The sequence below is a fragment of the Sparus aurata genome, chromosome 13 (genome assembly GCF_900880675.1).
Source record: "Sparus aurata chromosome 13, fSpaAur1.1, whole genome shotgun sequence".
Classification (NCBI taxonomy): domain Eukaryota; kingdom Metazoa; phylum Chordata; class Actinopteri; order Spariformes; family Sparidae; genus Sparus; species Sparus aurata.
Window position 1 is genome coordinate 33462568 of NC_044199.1, and position 16647 is coordinate 33479214.

At 41.8% G+C, this 16647-nt stretch overlaps 2 protein-coding genes across 8 annotated transcripts in view; both read right to left on the reverse strand.

The window, feature by feature from the left end:
- Window positions 1–5995, reverse strand: part of nup98 (nucleoporin 98 and 96 precursor) — a 27033-nt gene extending 21038 nt beyond the window's left edge. For 5 of the 7 annotated variants that reach the window (XR_003986389.1, XR_003986388.1, XM_030437630.1 and 2 more), the window contains exons 1-8: window positions 5815–5995; window positions 4218–4327; window positions 2873–2968; window positions 2412–2600; window positions 1927–2066; window positions 1313–1420; window positions 461–644; window positions 203–372 (exon numbers count right to left, since the gene is read on the reverse strand). Coding sequence is in view for 5 of the 7 variants with exons in the window: in XM_030437630.1 (XP_030293490.1) it covers window positions 203–372; window positions 461–644; window positions 1313–1420; window positions 1927–2066; window positions 2412–2600; window positions 2873–2968; window positions 4218–4296 (966 nt within the window). In the remaining 2 variants the exon portion in view is untranslated. Of the gene's footprint in view, window positions 1–202; window positions 373–460; window positions 645–1312; window positions 1421–1926; window positions 2067–2411; window positions 2601–2872; window positions 2969–4217; window positions 4328–4885; window positions 4959–5814 lie in introns of all 7 variants that reach the window. The other 2 variants (XM_030437628.1, XM_030437627.1) reach the window with 2 other exon arrangements.
- A 3791-nt stretch (window positions 5996–9786) lies between these two features.
- On the reverse strand, window positions 9787–10722 carry LOC115593854 (odorant receptor 131-2-like). The gene has a single exon (XM_030437532.1). It carries the CDS (start codon window positions 10720–10722, stop codon window positions 9787–9789), a length of 936 nt encoding a protein of 311 aa, XP_030293392.1.
- Window positions 10723–16647: the final 5925 nt, after the last annotated feature.

Sequence of the window (16647 nt, forward strand, 5' to 3'; positions counted from 1 at the left end):
GAAAAGGTGCATAGTTCTAGAAATGGACTCAAAGTTCATTAATGGATATCTATGGGACAGATCTAGTGTTGAGGTTTAAATATATAGTGTCCTCTGAAACTGAATTTAAGATATATACTTATTCTCCAAGGACTTATTCAAAGACAGTTAAACCTTCTAAGTGTTTGTGAGCGAAGCTGTGTAGAGAAACAAAACAACCCACCATGCTGCTAGTGTTAGCCTGTCCCATCGTGTTGGTGTTGCCAAAGGAGAAGCCGGTGCTCTGTGTGGTGGTGGCCTGACCGAAGGGCTTGAAGAGGCTGGCGGCTTGTGGCTGCGCAGCCTGACCAAACAGACCGCCCGTGGCTGTACCGAACCCGCCAGCGGCTGCAGCTAGAGACAAACACACAGCATGTTGCTTCATTCACTCCGGTTAGCACTTACTGTTGTTTTTGTCTTTTTTTGTTTTGTCACCACGTACGTGCTGCTCCAAAGGTGCTCTTGGTCTGTCCGAAGGAGAAGCTGCTGTTGGGGGCAGCGGCACCGAACAGGCCGGTAGCGGTGCTGGATGTGGCTGGAGCTGACCCGAACAAACTGCCTGTTGCTGCAGCCATTGGGTTGGTCGGGCCTTTCCTGCCTGCCTGGTAGTCCTCCAGCCTCAACTCCTGCAGACAGACACGAAGAGAAATGGAAAAACTGAGAGAACGCAACCAAAAAACAAACAACGATCAACAGACAAATATGCTTTATTTCAACAAAAGGTAGTGCAGATCAACAGATGGGTAAAACTGATCTGTTCTCAGCTGCTCCAACAATAATCTTCAACTTTTGAAAAAACATAACGTTTATTCCACACGTCTCCACTTTTTGAAATCAATTTCACTTTGACTCAACTGTACTAAATTTTCACTATTAACTTAATGAGCAGCATGCCGACAACCATTAGGGACCGAAACACCTGCCTGCTCATCTCTTGCTAGCTTGGAGCTCTGCAGGTTTTTTGGCTGAAATTCTTCATTGATATGCGTTTCCTCTTAGCTTTTTGTTTTCGAGAGTTTCTGGACTGCTAACAGTAGCCATGTTGTTAACATTGTCTTTGCGACACGGAGAAACACTTTGAGCAAGTGCAGTTAAAAATGTTGTTGTCTGTTTCTGCTTCAACTATTAGGAAAAAGTTGTTTGTGATATCTTAAGTATTAAGCATATTTAGATATAAATCGAGTGTCATTCTTCCATAAATAGTGACAAAGAGAAACTAAAGCACTATTAAAAAACAAACAGCAGTTTGCAAAGCTCAGAGGAGGATTTTGGTCAGGTGCAGCACCAAACTCACCTCCAGAGATTTATTCTCGTACTCCTTCATGGCTGTGATGCACTGGTGCTTGGTGTTGATGCTTGTGGTCACGCCTGCTTTCACCATTGTGTCACTTCCTGTGGGAGGCTGATGGGGAAAGAAAAGTAAAAAGTTCAAAACACAAACACACTTGTGTCTGCCCATTTTCAATTAAAAAAAGCTCCCTACATAGTCACTGTATTCCTTCTGTGATTTATACCATCTTCTTTACAGTACAGTGTTTTTGCATTGTGCACCCTAGATCAAGATGCTAATGCTTTGTTACTGACGGGAAGTTATAAAAATACAAAAAGTGTCAGAAGTCGAACTGTAACTTCAGATCACGGCTGCCAATTAATGTTTACAAAGACCCTGCAAAATGTTTTCACAAAACTTTTTATGTTCAGACATAATGCTGTCCAGCTATGAGCAGCACCTCCACTCCCAAGGTTTATATACAATTCAAAAATATAACATAAAAAAAAAATCACCTTACATATTTTTGGGATAAATACTGATCAGTCTGTAGTTTGACTGGGTCACGGCTACAGACAATAAGTCACTTTACAGCAGGATGGAAGCATGCTTCTATACCCTGTCCACAAAGTACTCACGTTGAATTTTACGGTCGTTCCTGGCTGCTGTGCAGCGGAGAACCCAGAGCCTCCAAACAGGGAGGTTGCTCCACCGAAAGGGTTGGAGGCGGTGTTGGTCGCCCCAAACAGCCCGCCGCTGCTGGTGCTCGTCCCAAAGCCTGAAGGACACAAAGTGAAAAAGACTTTCATTAGATCAACAAAGCAATGTGACAACTCAACTGAGCAGTCTGGAAACAAATCTGTAGTTACAGAACATCGTTTATCTAGACAGACATATTTCAAGCAAAAAGATGTTGCTTTTTGTGGTTTTATTTTGTACTATACACTACTTATACTATGACATATTTACACATTTGCTTAATTTCTCTGGTGCTTTTAGCTTTCTGATATTCACCTCTGTTCATGGATATTGTGATGAACCAAACTGAGTTAATACATTTTTCTCTAATGCGTCTAAAGTTGCAATCTGTGCAGAAAAACAGAGACATAAAGAGGGTTCTCACTTCCGAAAGAGGTGGGTTTGTTGGCTCCAAAAGCATTGTTCTGTTGGGAAAAGAGTCCCCCAGTGGTGCCCGTCGCATTGCTGCCAAACAGGCTTGTTGAAGTGCCGCTCGCTGCACCAAAACCAAAACCGGTGCTGGTGGAGGAAGTTGCTGGTTGACTGAATGTACTGGTTCCAAACAGACCGCCCGCTGGAAAGAGCAGGGACAGATTGGAAAACATTTATTTATAAATCTTGAGAAGGTTATTTTCTATATTAATATATATTTTTCTGCATAACAAAACTGAACAGACTTTTAAATAACTACTCAACGCTTGAATACAGAACAGAAGGTTTGATCAATCTAAACCTCACTGCAGAACTGGATTGAGACAAGCTGCAGGCTGATGTCATCTCAGCAGGTGAAACTTTACCCAGACATTGAAATACAGACATTGGATTGTTTTATTAACAAAACTTAACCAGGCTTATTCTGTGTGGTGCCAAACAGTCCTCCAGCGTTGGTGGTGGCCCCGAACGCAGACGTCCCAAAGCCTCCTGCCGCCCCAAAACCTGCATCTGTAGTGGCACGTGAGTTCACGTGAGGAGAGGCAACATGACAGACTGACTCAATGTTGCAACTTCATTCACCAGGAATAAAAACCTAGAATACTGAAACCTTAAATCTACATCATAGAAAAATGTCAAATTCACATCAGAAATAATAAAATAGGAGAAGTAGTAGTACATTATTGCTTTCCTCATTCTGTCTTAGGACCAGGTGGTATGGCAAAAAAATCTAATCTCTTCTGGTGGTCCGCCACAATATCTACATTTGCCACCACATAATTGATTTTCTACTTTTGAAGCTGGGATTCCCATTGATGTTATATACTCCGATACAGTGGACAGCGGTGTGGTTTTTAGTCCTCTGGTAAAACCAAAGAAGAAGAGGAGTAGCAACAAACATTGCTGGCTTGACCAGAACTTCCTCTGCAAAGATGACAGCTGGCCCCATCATCGAGATCAAATCTCAGGTAGGGTGTCGGCATTGGAGCCTGTTTTCTTATTTGTCAAACAGTGTAATTACATCGTTGTGTGATGCAGTCAGGCCCAAAAAGACTTTTTCCCACAAGCTAACATTGTGAAAGAAGTGTCTGTAAAACAGTTGTTTTTGAGCCTCACAACCCCTGTGAAATGACCAGTTTTAGTGGCAGAATTTCAGACATTTGCTCCAATAAAATTTGGAAAGTGTAGAAGAACAGCCTGATTACATAGATTTACCTCAATTCAAGATAGCTGGGCGCTAGACTCGAATTTAACCCGACTGGTCCCTGGCTGTGGTGGCGTTTATTTTTGCCAAGTGAAAGGCTCTTAGATCTATCCATATTGAGTAAAAATGTATAAGGCTTATCACCAAAATGTACATAAATTTGTTCGTGATCGGGTTCATTAATAATTAATGGCCCTGCCCCATTCTGGATCATTTCAAGAATGACTGCTTTTACTGGTTAATGTCAGCATGGACAGTTTAAGTCTCTGGACACCTGTCATACGTCTGGCCAGATATCACTGCTTGTTGTGGTGTTGTGTTAAATTCAGGGTATCACTGTATGACATAAAATATCAACTCAAGATCACCAAAGTGCATGTTAAAGCAACGTTTAAACTGCCTTTGCACAAGAGTTTTCCTTGAGGAAATGCATAATGATATTCAGATAGTGAATTTTGTGAAAGACACAAAATTAGTACATTTAGGTCCACAATTGGATAATTTGGTCAGTAATTCACAGATTTTAAAGTTAAACAAATAAATTAGATGACTTACTTTGTGCTCCAAAGGTCGATGAGGTGCCAAACCCCCCTGTTCCTCCACCGAAGGGAGTACCAAATGACTTGTTGAACATCTTGCCCTGCTAGCAGGACCGCATATGTCTTCTGTTTGAAGACAAACAATATAAATAGCAAGTTAAACAAGTGCATTTCTATAGCAACGTCTGCTCTGTTTATATTCTGCAGTCCAAAATGGCAAGATAATTAAATCAACAGGCAAAATGTGTCATCAGAATAGTTTACATTCAGCCAAACTGACAATTATAGTACTAGATTATACATCATCTTAGATTATGAGCACTGTAAAATTTGACAACCGTAATCATAATCATGTTTTATACAACCCAGAATAGTAGACAGAATCCCCAAATTTCACAATTTCTTTAACCCGTTTTACATTCTCAACCACAAACTGAGCTCAAATCAAAACAGTTCCATGGTGAGAAATTAATTGGAGGCAATTACAGTTTCTTCTTTAATGTAAAAATGATGTGTTTGGAAAAGGCCAAGAATTATTACAGCTAGAGGATTACATGAAGTTTTGGGCAACAAAATCACAATATTTCAAGAGCAGGGGATCTTGTCTTGTAGATGTGGGGAGAGAGTAAACACCACCTGCGTCTGTACCGAGTAGATCAAGTTTAGATTTGTAGAATGTATCACCTTCTCTCTACTGAAGTGGGATTTCTAAGTTGGACCACACATCTGAAGTGCTGCTGTGGGCTGAAATACAACACTTGAATACGAAATTCAATTAATGCTGGTTGGTATTTTGCAAATCTTTCTTTCACAACTGATGCTATGCCCACACCTCCCTCCACATATATTACTCCAAACACTATAGAACTGTATTCCAATAGTAAAAAGTAAGGTTTTTAGGAACTGCTAGCTCTGTGTCTTCACTGTCAAACACGTCCGGCTGGATCTGCTTAAGACCAACTTTGAACTGAGATGTAGAAGGTGTGGCTGTATGATGGTGACTGGATCAGGTGAACTGTTTCAAAATCAAAGCAGGGTGCCATGGTCTAAACTCTGGAAGCGCAAAGTAAAGTTATCGCGGAGAACAACCCCAGCCGACCCTCGCTGACCCCCGACTCCACGTGCAGCTAACCGGTTTGCCATCAGTTATAGCCGTTAATCCAAAACACACCCCTAACGATAGGCCCTGGTAGGTGAGTTTAATCTACATGGAAATCAAACCCGTTCATTAGCAAGTCAAAGCCAGACAAAACCAGTTATGAACCGCAAATCAACACACGCAGAGACAGCTAACACTGACATACCCGTAGCATAATGTCCGCGTCAGCTAACAACATGACAACGTTAGCGTTACGGTTTCATCGCACAGCGAGCTATCGACGAGTCCACTCCTCTTTCCTAATGGACAAAACACGCTTTTAATCATTATACAAACATCCTGCTATGTGGCAGTTATTATTTGAATCGCAGTTACTAGTTAGAAATTTCGTGTGGCTAATGTTAAGTTAGCAGCAAACGTTAGCTCTCCAGCTAACTACTTAGCGTTGCTACGTAAACGTTAGCAAAACAAAAAGCAAGACAGATAAAGAATACTCGATATTACAAACGTTTACCTTTAACTACTTTGCTATGGATGTTCGGTTTCTTTGTCGACCTTCCTCCTACTATGTTAAAGGTAAAGAGTCAAAAATATTCAGCGATAAAAGTATCTTTAGCTAAACGTCGGCATAGCCGGATAGCTTTGTCAGCGAGGAGGGAAAACTGTCGACTAACGTCTCAGTCGTCACTACGCACTTTCGAACGTCTTACGTCATGACGGCGACGTTACGAGTGCTGCATTTGAAAACCAAAACCTTTATTTTATTAATTATCGCTTAATTTCTTTCAGTTTTAATAATATTGTATCAACGTGAATTTGATCATTATTATCCTAAAGAAGACATCTTCGTCTGTATTTCAAAGATTAGATTATTACGTAACGCACTAGCTGTAACTGTTTACAATTTACAGCATCAGTTTACTCGTAGATGGACATTGTATCAATCAATCAATCAATCAAACTTTATTTCTATAGCACATTTCATACAAATCAATGTAACACAATGTGCTTTACACATAAACAACAATATGATTAAAGGAGAAGTGCAAAAAGTTTGTGCAACTATACAAAGAACCAGCTCAAGCAGCCTATACAAATCTTACAATACACAGAACAGACACGCGCACACACACACACACACACACACACACACACACACACTCAGTCATAAACTTAAGAAAAAATTAAGGTTTTTAGCCTGCTTTTAAAAGTGCTCAGTGTAGGAGAGTCTCTCAAGTCCTCAGGCAGGGTGTTCCAGGGCATAGATACAGAGGGCAGCCTCCCCTGCTCTAGAGTTAGTGCGAGGGATGGTTAAAAGACCACCGCCGGTGGACCTGAGGGTTCTTGCTGGCTCATATCTAATGAGCATGTCTTTTATATACTGAGGTGCAAAGCCGTTTAGAGCTTTGTAGACAAGTAGCAGAATCTTAAAATCAATTCTATTTTTGACAGGGAGCCAATGTAGAGATCTAAGAACAGGTGTAATGTGTTCACATTTTTTTGTTCCAGTAAGAACGCGTGCAGCCGCATTTTGTATTAACTGTAATCGCTGTACAGCAGATTTTGGGAGGCCAGTGAATAGACCATTACAGTAGTCTAGTCTACTTGTTATGAATGCGTGGATTAATTTTTCAGAGTCTGCTTTGACAGGAAGCCTCTTAATTTTGAAATATTTTTCAGATGATAAAAAGCTGATTTTGTGATGTGATTGATATGGCTCTTAAAGTTTAGATCACTGTCTATGATTACACCCAGATTTCTAGCTTCGCTTTTGCTCTCCAGGGACAGAGAACTGAGATAAGCTGCAGTTCTCTGTCTCTGAGCCTTTGCACCAAGGATGAGTATTTCTGTTTTATCTTTGTTCAGTTGTAGAAAGTTCTGTGACATCCACAGATTGATATCATTAATACACTGAGTTAGGGAGTGAATGGGATGTAGGTCATCCGGAGATAGAGATAAGTACAGTTGAGAGTCATCTGCATAATTGTGGTACTTTATGTTGTGTTTCTTTATAACATGTGTGAGTGGGAGCATATACAGATTAAATAGTAACGGACCAAGAATCGAGCCTTGGGGTACTCCACACATAACACCCATTTTGTCTGAGACAAAGTCTCCAATGGACACGAAGAACTGCCTGTCCTGTAGGTAGGTTCTGAACCAGTTTAGAACTGGGCCGGATAGGTACGATGTTGTTCATAGCAGCATTTTATGTATAGTGATGTTTAAAGTACCCCAAACTCCTACTTGGGTAAAAGCAAAAATATCGTGTTAAAATATTACTTTGGTAAAAGTGAAAATCATATGAATATAAAAGTCTTTAAGTATCTCATATTAAATTTGCTTAAGTATCAAAAGTACAAGCAAAAGTTATTCATACATATATTTACACGTATGTTAATATTGTATACAATGAGTTGACTGATTATCGGCCTGAATCCGAAATTCAGCATTTTTTCAGATTATCTTAATAATCAGTGTTTTCTTTTTATCTGACTGTCGGAAAAAAAGGATCATTCAAAAATGCACTGATACAATCAGATAACCAAAGTTATCAAATGAATGTAGTAAAACTCTTTAATTCAACTACATTTTAAAAGCAAACTCTACGATATTTGCTTTCAAAATGTAAATGAAAGTATGAAGCAGCAGAAAGTGGAAATACTCAATGTAATAACACAAGACCGTATTTAATTACAGCACTGAAGTGTACTTATTTTCACTACATCACTATATATGTGTGTGTGTGTTTGTGTGTGTGTGTGTGTATGTGTGTATGTACAGATATCTGTGTTGGATGCAGGTCTTTCCCTAAACATAGAAGCCTTTTTCATAACATGGCTCTCTTGCTCCACCCTCTGGTGTATACGTGCAGTGTAGGTCAATAGTACCCTCGTTTAAAAATGCAAATACACTGGTAGATGTGATGATTTATGTACATTTACTTCATTCTGTCTATCTTCAGAAAAACAAGTCAAACAAACAAACAAAAAAACCAAAAAAACAAAACAGGCTAAACTTATTACAGCGACTCTTTTAACATTAATTATATGTTGTCAGCCACCTTTAAACTACAGAGTAATAAAAGAAATTAACAGCAATTAAGAATATACACATTTTTCAATCCAAAGTGATTTTATGCACACTCTGGGGTTTATACTTCTGTTTTATATTTGTTAATCATTTTGTGTTTAAATCATATTTTTAATCTGTTGTGTGTATTACACACTTTCAGTTTCCTTTCAAAATCATTCCACAAATGAACTCCATATACTGAGACACATCTTTGTTTTACATTAGCTTTGGTCTCTTTTCTTTTCTTTTTTTTTTTTGTGAACAAACAGTTCACCCTCAGCTCATTTGGACATTTTGTTATTTGGAACAACCTCTGGATACAGTCTGACAACATGTTATTGTATAATTTGTACATCAGTGATGCTATTTGAGATCTACAACTTCACTGAATTATACTTTTATCAATTATGTGTAAATTATGTTTAGATAGATAGAATTACTTTAATGATCCCAGACTGGGAAATTATTTAAAGTATTATTAGTATAAGTATAAGTATTGTTCATTGGTGAGTAGCCACTGTGGACCAAACCTTTATAATACAACATATTTTCTCTCCAAGAAAATTATACAGTGTCAAGTAAAAAGCAGTTCTTATGTAAGGGGAGGTCAGTGCCTTTTGGATTCAGCAAGTGCTGGTGAATATCGGTGGCCAGAGACGGGGCTGCCTCTATAATCCAGACTCTAATCTCCTCCAGGCAGGTGAGCAGTGAAGGAGCTACTTAGACATTATAACTAGACATACAACAGTGTAGAAATACTCTGTTTTTAAGTAGAAGTCATGAATTCAAAAGAAAGTACCGTGTTTCCTTTCAAAGTAAAAAAGTATACGCCTTATAAGAATTATAAGATGGTGATGGCCGAGTTGATTTTAATTTATGTTATATACTGCTAGGTACTTCAATTATAATAGTACATTATAATTTGCTTGATTAGATTTTAGTACTTATAATTTTAATCTGGGAAATACCAAGTAACTTAAATCATCAAACAAATGTAGTAAGTACATGATTTCCCTCTGAAATCTAACTTAGCATGGATGTTTTTGATGATGGCCGCGGACGCATGCAACCCCTCTATTTCAAGGAAATAGAGGGGTTGCAACCACACCACAAATTTTAGGCCAGAATTCAATGTGAAATGAAACTTAGTAACTGTTTTCAAACCACTGTGATTATCAACTTCTGATGGTTGTCAGAATGATTATTTTGACAGGCTTCTGTAAGTCGACTTAATAAATACTGACAGAACTACAACTGAACATCAAAAAGACAAATCTTTTGGCCAATTAATTTAAATGTCTTTCCTGCTCTATTAACAATGTTGGATATGCCGAAGCCATGTCTGAGGACAGCACGAGTTGAACAAATATATGGACGTATTCATTCAATTCATGTATTTTAGGCCTCAACCTTAACTGGGACGTGTCAGTCGACAGCATAAATAGTGCACAAGGACGGGTCTGATAGTCTGGTCTCTGAGTCCATAGATGAGAGCACTCAGACATCTGGGTAAAAGGATGATACACACATAAAAAATATTCTGTATGCGCACAAGATTTATCCACTTTACTACTTTTGAGACAGCTATGAGCATTGGGTTATGTATAGTTGAGGAGAGACTGAGGCCCAGCTGCACCAGATGCAGCAACAGTGTTTTATGAGCCTTACGGGCTAAAGCTTTGTCTGTGGAGGCTGACCTGGCTGCTACAATCACACCAACGTAGGAGGAAATGACTGCCATACCAGCTGATATAAACAGAAAACAAATGTAGGCTTTATCATAAAGATCAGATATTGTATCAAGAAACATGATAAGTGTACTACAAAATTGTTTCATCTGCAGGCTCTCCAAGTTTTCAAATGGAAAATTTAACAGTAAGAGAACCCGAGTGAGGACATTTAGTGAACAAAAGGTCCAAACCACAAAAATAGCCACCCCTGTGTTTCTGATGGTTATGATGGTAGCATGCCTCAGTGGGTAACACACAGCTACATATCTCTCCAGAGACATCACCACCAGCGTGAGAGGAGAGACTTCATTTGTGAGATTGGCAAGCATGACTAGAAGTCCACACACAGGATACGTTAGTCTTATTTTACAAGAAGACAGTATGTACAGTAACTGACTCAGTGCCATCTGTACAGTGTCTGCAAAAAGGAGGTTATACAGAAGAATGTAACGGGAGGTCTCACAAAACACAGATTTACTCCTCAAGGTGAACAACATGGTGCCATTAATGAAGAGAAATATGCAGCAGGGTACTGTCGTCAGAGTAGAGAGCATCACCCTCTCCAGGAATCCCAGGCCAACAGTGGTATTGTTCTGAGATGGAGTTGCATAGGACATCTCAGACAAACATTTAAGAAATGACAATATGAACCTGTCGATGTTACTGAAACACAAAAACCCAATAAATACTTTCCTGTTTGTATTCTGAGAACAGTGAAAAGAAAATGAAAAAGTCGTTTAAGCACAGATTCCTGTTGATTTCTGTCCACAACCCCAAATTGTCCACAAACATCCTCCCTTATTGTCAGATTAGAGTCGCTGCCTGTTATCAGTGTGATCACAGCAGATCTAACCGGTGTCACTCATTGTATATCAGCTTTGCCCTACAACAACACAACACGTCACACCATCACATGTCAGCATGGTTAACAGCAATACATGATGTAATCTGTTGTCTGTTTCTCTTATACCTTATTTTCCACTTACCTTTAACTCCACAATACCTCAGTATGTTCTCTTTTAACTGCATAAGCATTTTATTGTTTATAGTACTTTATAATTTAATATTCTTTCTATATTTGGCCTTATATTTTGATTGTATTTATGATTGAATGTACCTGCTGCGATGATGACGTACATAAATACAGTTTATCTATCTATCTATCTATCTATCTATCTGAGTCAGAATTGATTAAACAACAGAGCTAAATTACATTTTATTCTTCATTTATCTGCCTCTATTTCTACCTGCTGTTTGTTTGCCCACTGATATGTGTATCATTCACCGACCCCAACTTGCAGTGCTTGGTGGCTTTGCAGGAAACACAATTCTTGCAGCATGCCAACATCATTTGACTGGGGAACAGATTTTCACAAACAAACAAATCTTCTATCATGTCAATGACAGGTAGATACATGATAGACTCTTAGTTTGCACAGCGTAGCCTTCGGTCCACATTTACATAGAATGATTTCTTTTCATGAAATAAAAAAAATATTTCTTTATCTTAGTCTGATTTGAAGGCTTTAGTAATCCTAGTCTCTGGAAACCCCAAGAGCTCAAAACAGATTTGAAAAGGTCTTATTTACACCCCCAAAGTCCAATCGAGCTTGTGCAAGTACTGCACAGCAGTGATTTGCATTTCCACCACAACTTGCCTACTTGCTTGGAGGTGCGTCTTAAACCAATGATGTGCTTGTCCTTATCACCGTAGTATTATCGAAAAATTCATCCATCCTTCTTCCGCGTTGTCCGGGGCTGGGTCGCAGGGGCAGCTGCCTGAGCAGGGACACCCAGACTTCCCTCTCCCCGAACACTTCCTCCAGCTCCAGGATCTTATTCTTTCGGTCATGACCCAAAGTTCATGGCCATTGGTGAGGCTAGGAACGTAGATCGACCGGTAAATTGAGAGCTTTGCCTTTTGGCTCAGCTCTCTCTTCACCACGACAGACCGATACAACGACCGCATTACTGCGGCCGCTGCACCGATCCAGCTGTCAATCTCACACTCCATCCTTCCCTCACTTGTGAACAAGACCCCAAGATACTTAAACTCCTCCACTTCAGGCAGGAGCTCTTCCCCAACCCGGAGGGAGCAAGCCACCTTTTTCCGGTCGAGAACCATGGCCTCGGACTCAGAGGTGCTGATTCTCATACCAGCCGCTTCACACTCGGCTGCAAACCGCCCCAGGACATGCTGGAGGCCCTGGCTCGAAGGAGCCAACAAGACCACATCATCTGCGAAAAACAGAGATGAGATCCAGTGGCTCCCGCACCAGAGCCCCTCCGGCCTGTGGCTGCGCCTAGAAATTCTGTCCATAAAAATAATGAACAGAACCGGTGACAAAGGGCAGCCCTGCCGGAGTCCAACATGCACTGGGAACAGGTCTGACTGACTGCCGGCAATGCGAACCAAGCTTCTGCTCTGTACGTACAGGGACCGTACAGCCCTTAATAGAGGGCCTCCGACCCTGTACTCCCAGAGCACCTCCCACAGAATGCCACGAGGGACACGGTCGAATGCTTTCTCCAAGTCCACAAAACACATGTGGCCTGGTTGGGCAAACTCCCATGAACCCTCGAGCACCCTGCGGGGGATATAGAGCTGGTCCAGTGTTCCGCAGCCAGGACGAAATCTGCATTGTTCCTCCTGAATCCGAGGTTCGACTATAGGCCGAAATTCTCCTCTCCAGTACCCTGGAAAAGACTTTCCCAGGGAGGCTGAGGAGTGTGATCCCACGATAGTTGGAACACACTCCCCAGTCCCCCTTTTTGAATAGGGGGACCACCACCCCGGTCTGCCATTACAGAGACACTATCCCCGACTGCCACGCGATACTGCAGAGACGTGTCAGCCAAGACAACCCCACAACATCCAGAGACTTGAGGTACTCAGGGCGGATCTCATCCATTCCCCAGTGCCTTGGCACTGAGGAGCTTCTGGACTACCTCAGTGACTTTGGCTCGAGTTATGAATGAGTCAACCTTCTGAGTCCCCAGCCTCTGCTTCCTCTATGGAAGGCGTGTCAGTGGGATTGAGGAGATCCTCAAAGTATTCCTTCCACCGCCCGACAATGTCCCAAGTCGAGGTCAACAGGTCCCCACCTCCACTGTAAACAGTGTTGGTGGAGGACTGCTTCCCCCTCCTGAGGCACCAGATGGTTTGCCAGAATTTCTTCGCGGCTGACCGATAGCCCTCCTCCATGGCCTCCCCGAACTTTTCCCAGACCAGAGTTATTGCTTCCGTGACCGCCCGTGCTGCTGCACGCTTGGCCTGTCGGTACTCGTCAGCTGCCTCAGGAGTTCCCCGAGCCAACCAGGCCTGATAGTATTCCTTCTTCAGCTTGACAGTATCCCTTACTCCCAGTGTCCACCACCGGGATACGGCCACAGCTCCGCACAGCCACGTCAACAATGGAAGTGGAGAACATGGTCCATTCGGACTCAATGTCCCCAGGCTCCATCGGGATCTGGTCAAAGCTCTCCCGGAGGTGGGAGTTGAAGACCTCCCTGACAGATAGTTCCGCCAGACGTTCCCAGCAGACCCTCATGATGCATTTGAGTCTGCCAGGTCTGTCCAGCTTCCTCCCCTGCCAGCGGATCCAACTCACCCCCAGGTGGTGATCAGTTGACAGCTCAGCCCCTCTCTTCACCTGAGTGTCCAAGACATACGGCCGGAGGTCAGATGATACGACTATAAAGTCGATCATTGACCTCCGTCCTAGGGCATCCTGGTGCCAAGTGCACATATGAACACCCTTATGCTTGAACATGGTGTTTGTTATGGACAAACTGTGACTGGCACAGAAGTCCAGTAACAAAACACCACTCGGGTTCAGATCGGGGAGGCCGTTCCTCCCAATCACACCCCTCCAGGTAACACTGTTGCTGCCTACGTGAGCATTTACGTCCCCCAGTAGAATGACAAAGTACCCGGTTGGAGCACTTTCCAGTACCCCTCCCAGGGCCTTTAAGAAGGTCGGGTACTCTGCACTGCTGTTCGGCCCATAAGCCGAAACAACAGTGAGAGACCTATCTAGACCTATCTAGCTGGGGAGCTATATGCAAGCCCACACCAGCTCGCCGCCTCTCACCGATGGCAACTCCAGAATAGAAGAGAGTTCAGCTCCTCTCAAGGAATTGGTTCCAGAGCCCAGACTGTCCGTGGAGGTGAGCCCAACTATCTCTAGCCAGTACTGCTCAACCTCCCGCACTAGCTCAGGCTCTTTCCCCTCCAGCGAGATGAAATTCCATGTCCCCATGGCTAGAGTCACTGTCCGAGGATTGGGTCATCGGGGCCCCTGCCATTGACTGCCACCCAAATCACACTGCACCGTTCCCCTCTGAACCCTCCTGCGGATGGTGAGCCTACTGGAGTATCGAAGAATCACCACTGACAAAGTGCATCCACTAATTCAGTTACAAACACATTTCATTTACTCTAACTTCTTGACAATAAAGGCCCCCAGTCATCAGTAATACAGAAAATGTTGTGGTTTTAGTAGCAGGAACTGAATTGACTCCTGAAACAGCTGAAAGTGCTGAAAGTGTGTAATGAAAATGTAAAACACAGCAGATGTTTGAAAGAAAGAACAGGATGAGAGAAACTGAAGAGGTTCGGTTAGAAGCAACATCACCGCGGCCCTCTTGGCAGCCACAACTTGGGGCTACTCCGAGGAACGTCTTTCATTGGTGTGGCACCAGTAAAACTGCTGATGCAAAAGGAAACAGCGTGGCTCGGCTTGACTCAGTGCAACCAAAAGTCCTAGTGGATAAATGACATTATACTCATACACATGGGGTGGGAGGTCACCCTCCAACAGGAGAGGGCAATCCACTGTTTTCCGTCAGAGAAAAGTGTTTATGCAGAACGTTATGATGCCAGAGTCAAGTTGACCTTTGACCCTATATAGACAGAAGTAAAACTTAATTACTCCTCATTTATTTAACCTGTTAGACATTTTCTTTGAATTTTTTGTTGTAATCATTGTATGGTCGAAACGACCTTTACCTTTAAAGGTCCCATATTATGAAAAACTGACTTTTTCTGGGATTTGGGGTGTTATTGTGGGTCTATGGTGCTGCCACACACCTAGAAACTTTGAAAAAAGACTGTCCGTGCTTTTTTGAGTGAGATACAGATTTCTGAAGGGGTCTTGCCTGCAGTTTCCAGATACACGAGTCAAATTTGCTGCGGCTGTCGACGTCGATGTCCTAGGGAAATGTCTGCATGTGCAAGTATTTAGCTGTGTTTATTTAGTAATTTTACACAAACTAACCAAGCAGTGTCACATAGTACTAGCTAACGCTAACCGCGCGCTTCTAGTTAGCGATCAACGCGGCCTCCACATGCAAATCCAGAGACCCGGTCGGTCAAGCGGTACATACACACACCCTCCCCCGGGTCTAAATTTTCAGGATTTTGTGAAATAATGCATTTGAAAACGTTTTTGTGTTGCTGCATGGTGTTACACGTGAGTTATCCTCATGGCTAAAACGTGATTTCAGACGTACGTGACATCACTCCCCGAGACGCAAGAAGAAAGCAAGAATATATTTTATTACTAAGGAAAATGACAAAAATAATTGTAATGCACACTGACTTGAATAAATTACTTTAATCTGATCACTTGTTTGTTAATGTTAATGCATTAGATTACTCGTTACTGAAATAAAGAGGTCAGGTTACAGTAACATAATGCGTTGCAGCCTTTAGTGCTTGAACTATACTGTAACAGTGCTGTCATGTGTTACTCCTATCCATATCTGGGAATGTTGTGCAGAATAATTAAACTATGATTACTTGTTGAGAACATTTGCCCATTTCTTGAAATTGTTTTCATGTTTGATTGTCTTTTTACTGTTCAAGACTCTACCTGGCTGCACTGCATTACAGTGAGAAGGCTGATAGAGGACAAGCCACCACATCATCAGGAGATCCTCTTTTCAAGCTGAGCTTTCCAAAGTCCAGGAAGGGAGAGTGCAGAGCCAAAACAGTCATCCATCCAGGCATGACATTCTGTAAGTTTTACAATCTTTTATTTGAACTTCTCAAATTATAATAAACATGGACACACAGGCATCACACAAAAGGTTGAAAAAAAAACACAAGCACTTAAAATCTGAATTCTTTTAAGTTGGTTTTCAAAATAAATAATAAGAAGAATGTATAAATATGAAGTAATTAGGAGAAGTAAGAGAAACTTTACAACACTGCAGCACAAGGCTTTTTGGTTCTACTGCAATTTTCCTGTAAACATTCATTTTTGTTTATTGCACTGCAGACTGAGGTGATGCACTGTTGGACCTGATCTCGAGAAGGTTTTCCAGGACCCTGCCCCATATGTGAACGAGGTGCTGAAACTCATAATCCCTGAAGACCTCTCAGACCACACAGACAGGCAGCACAACTCTCACTCTCCACCCCAGGGGGCCCCAGCACCAGCTTACAAAGCTTCTGTAGGCTATATTGACTGAACACAATTCAATATAAAGTCAGCACTGAATGTTTACACCCATGGCAACTAGATACTTTTTTTGTT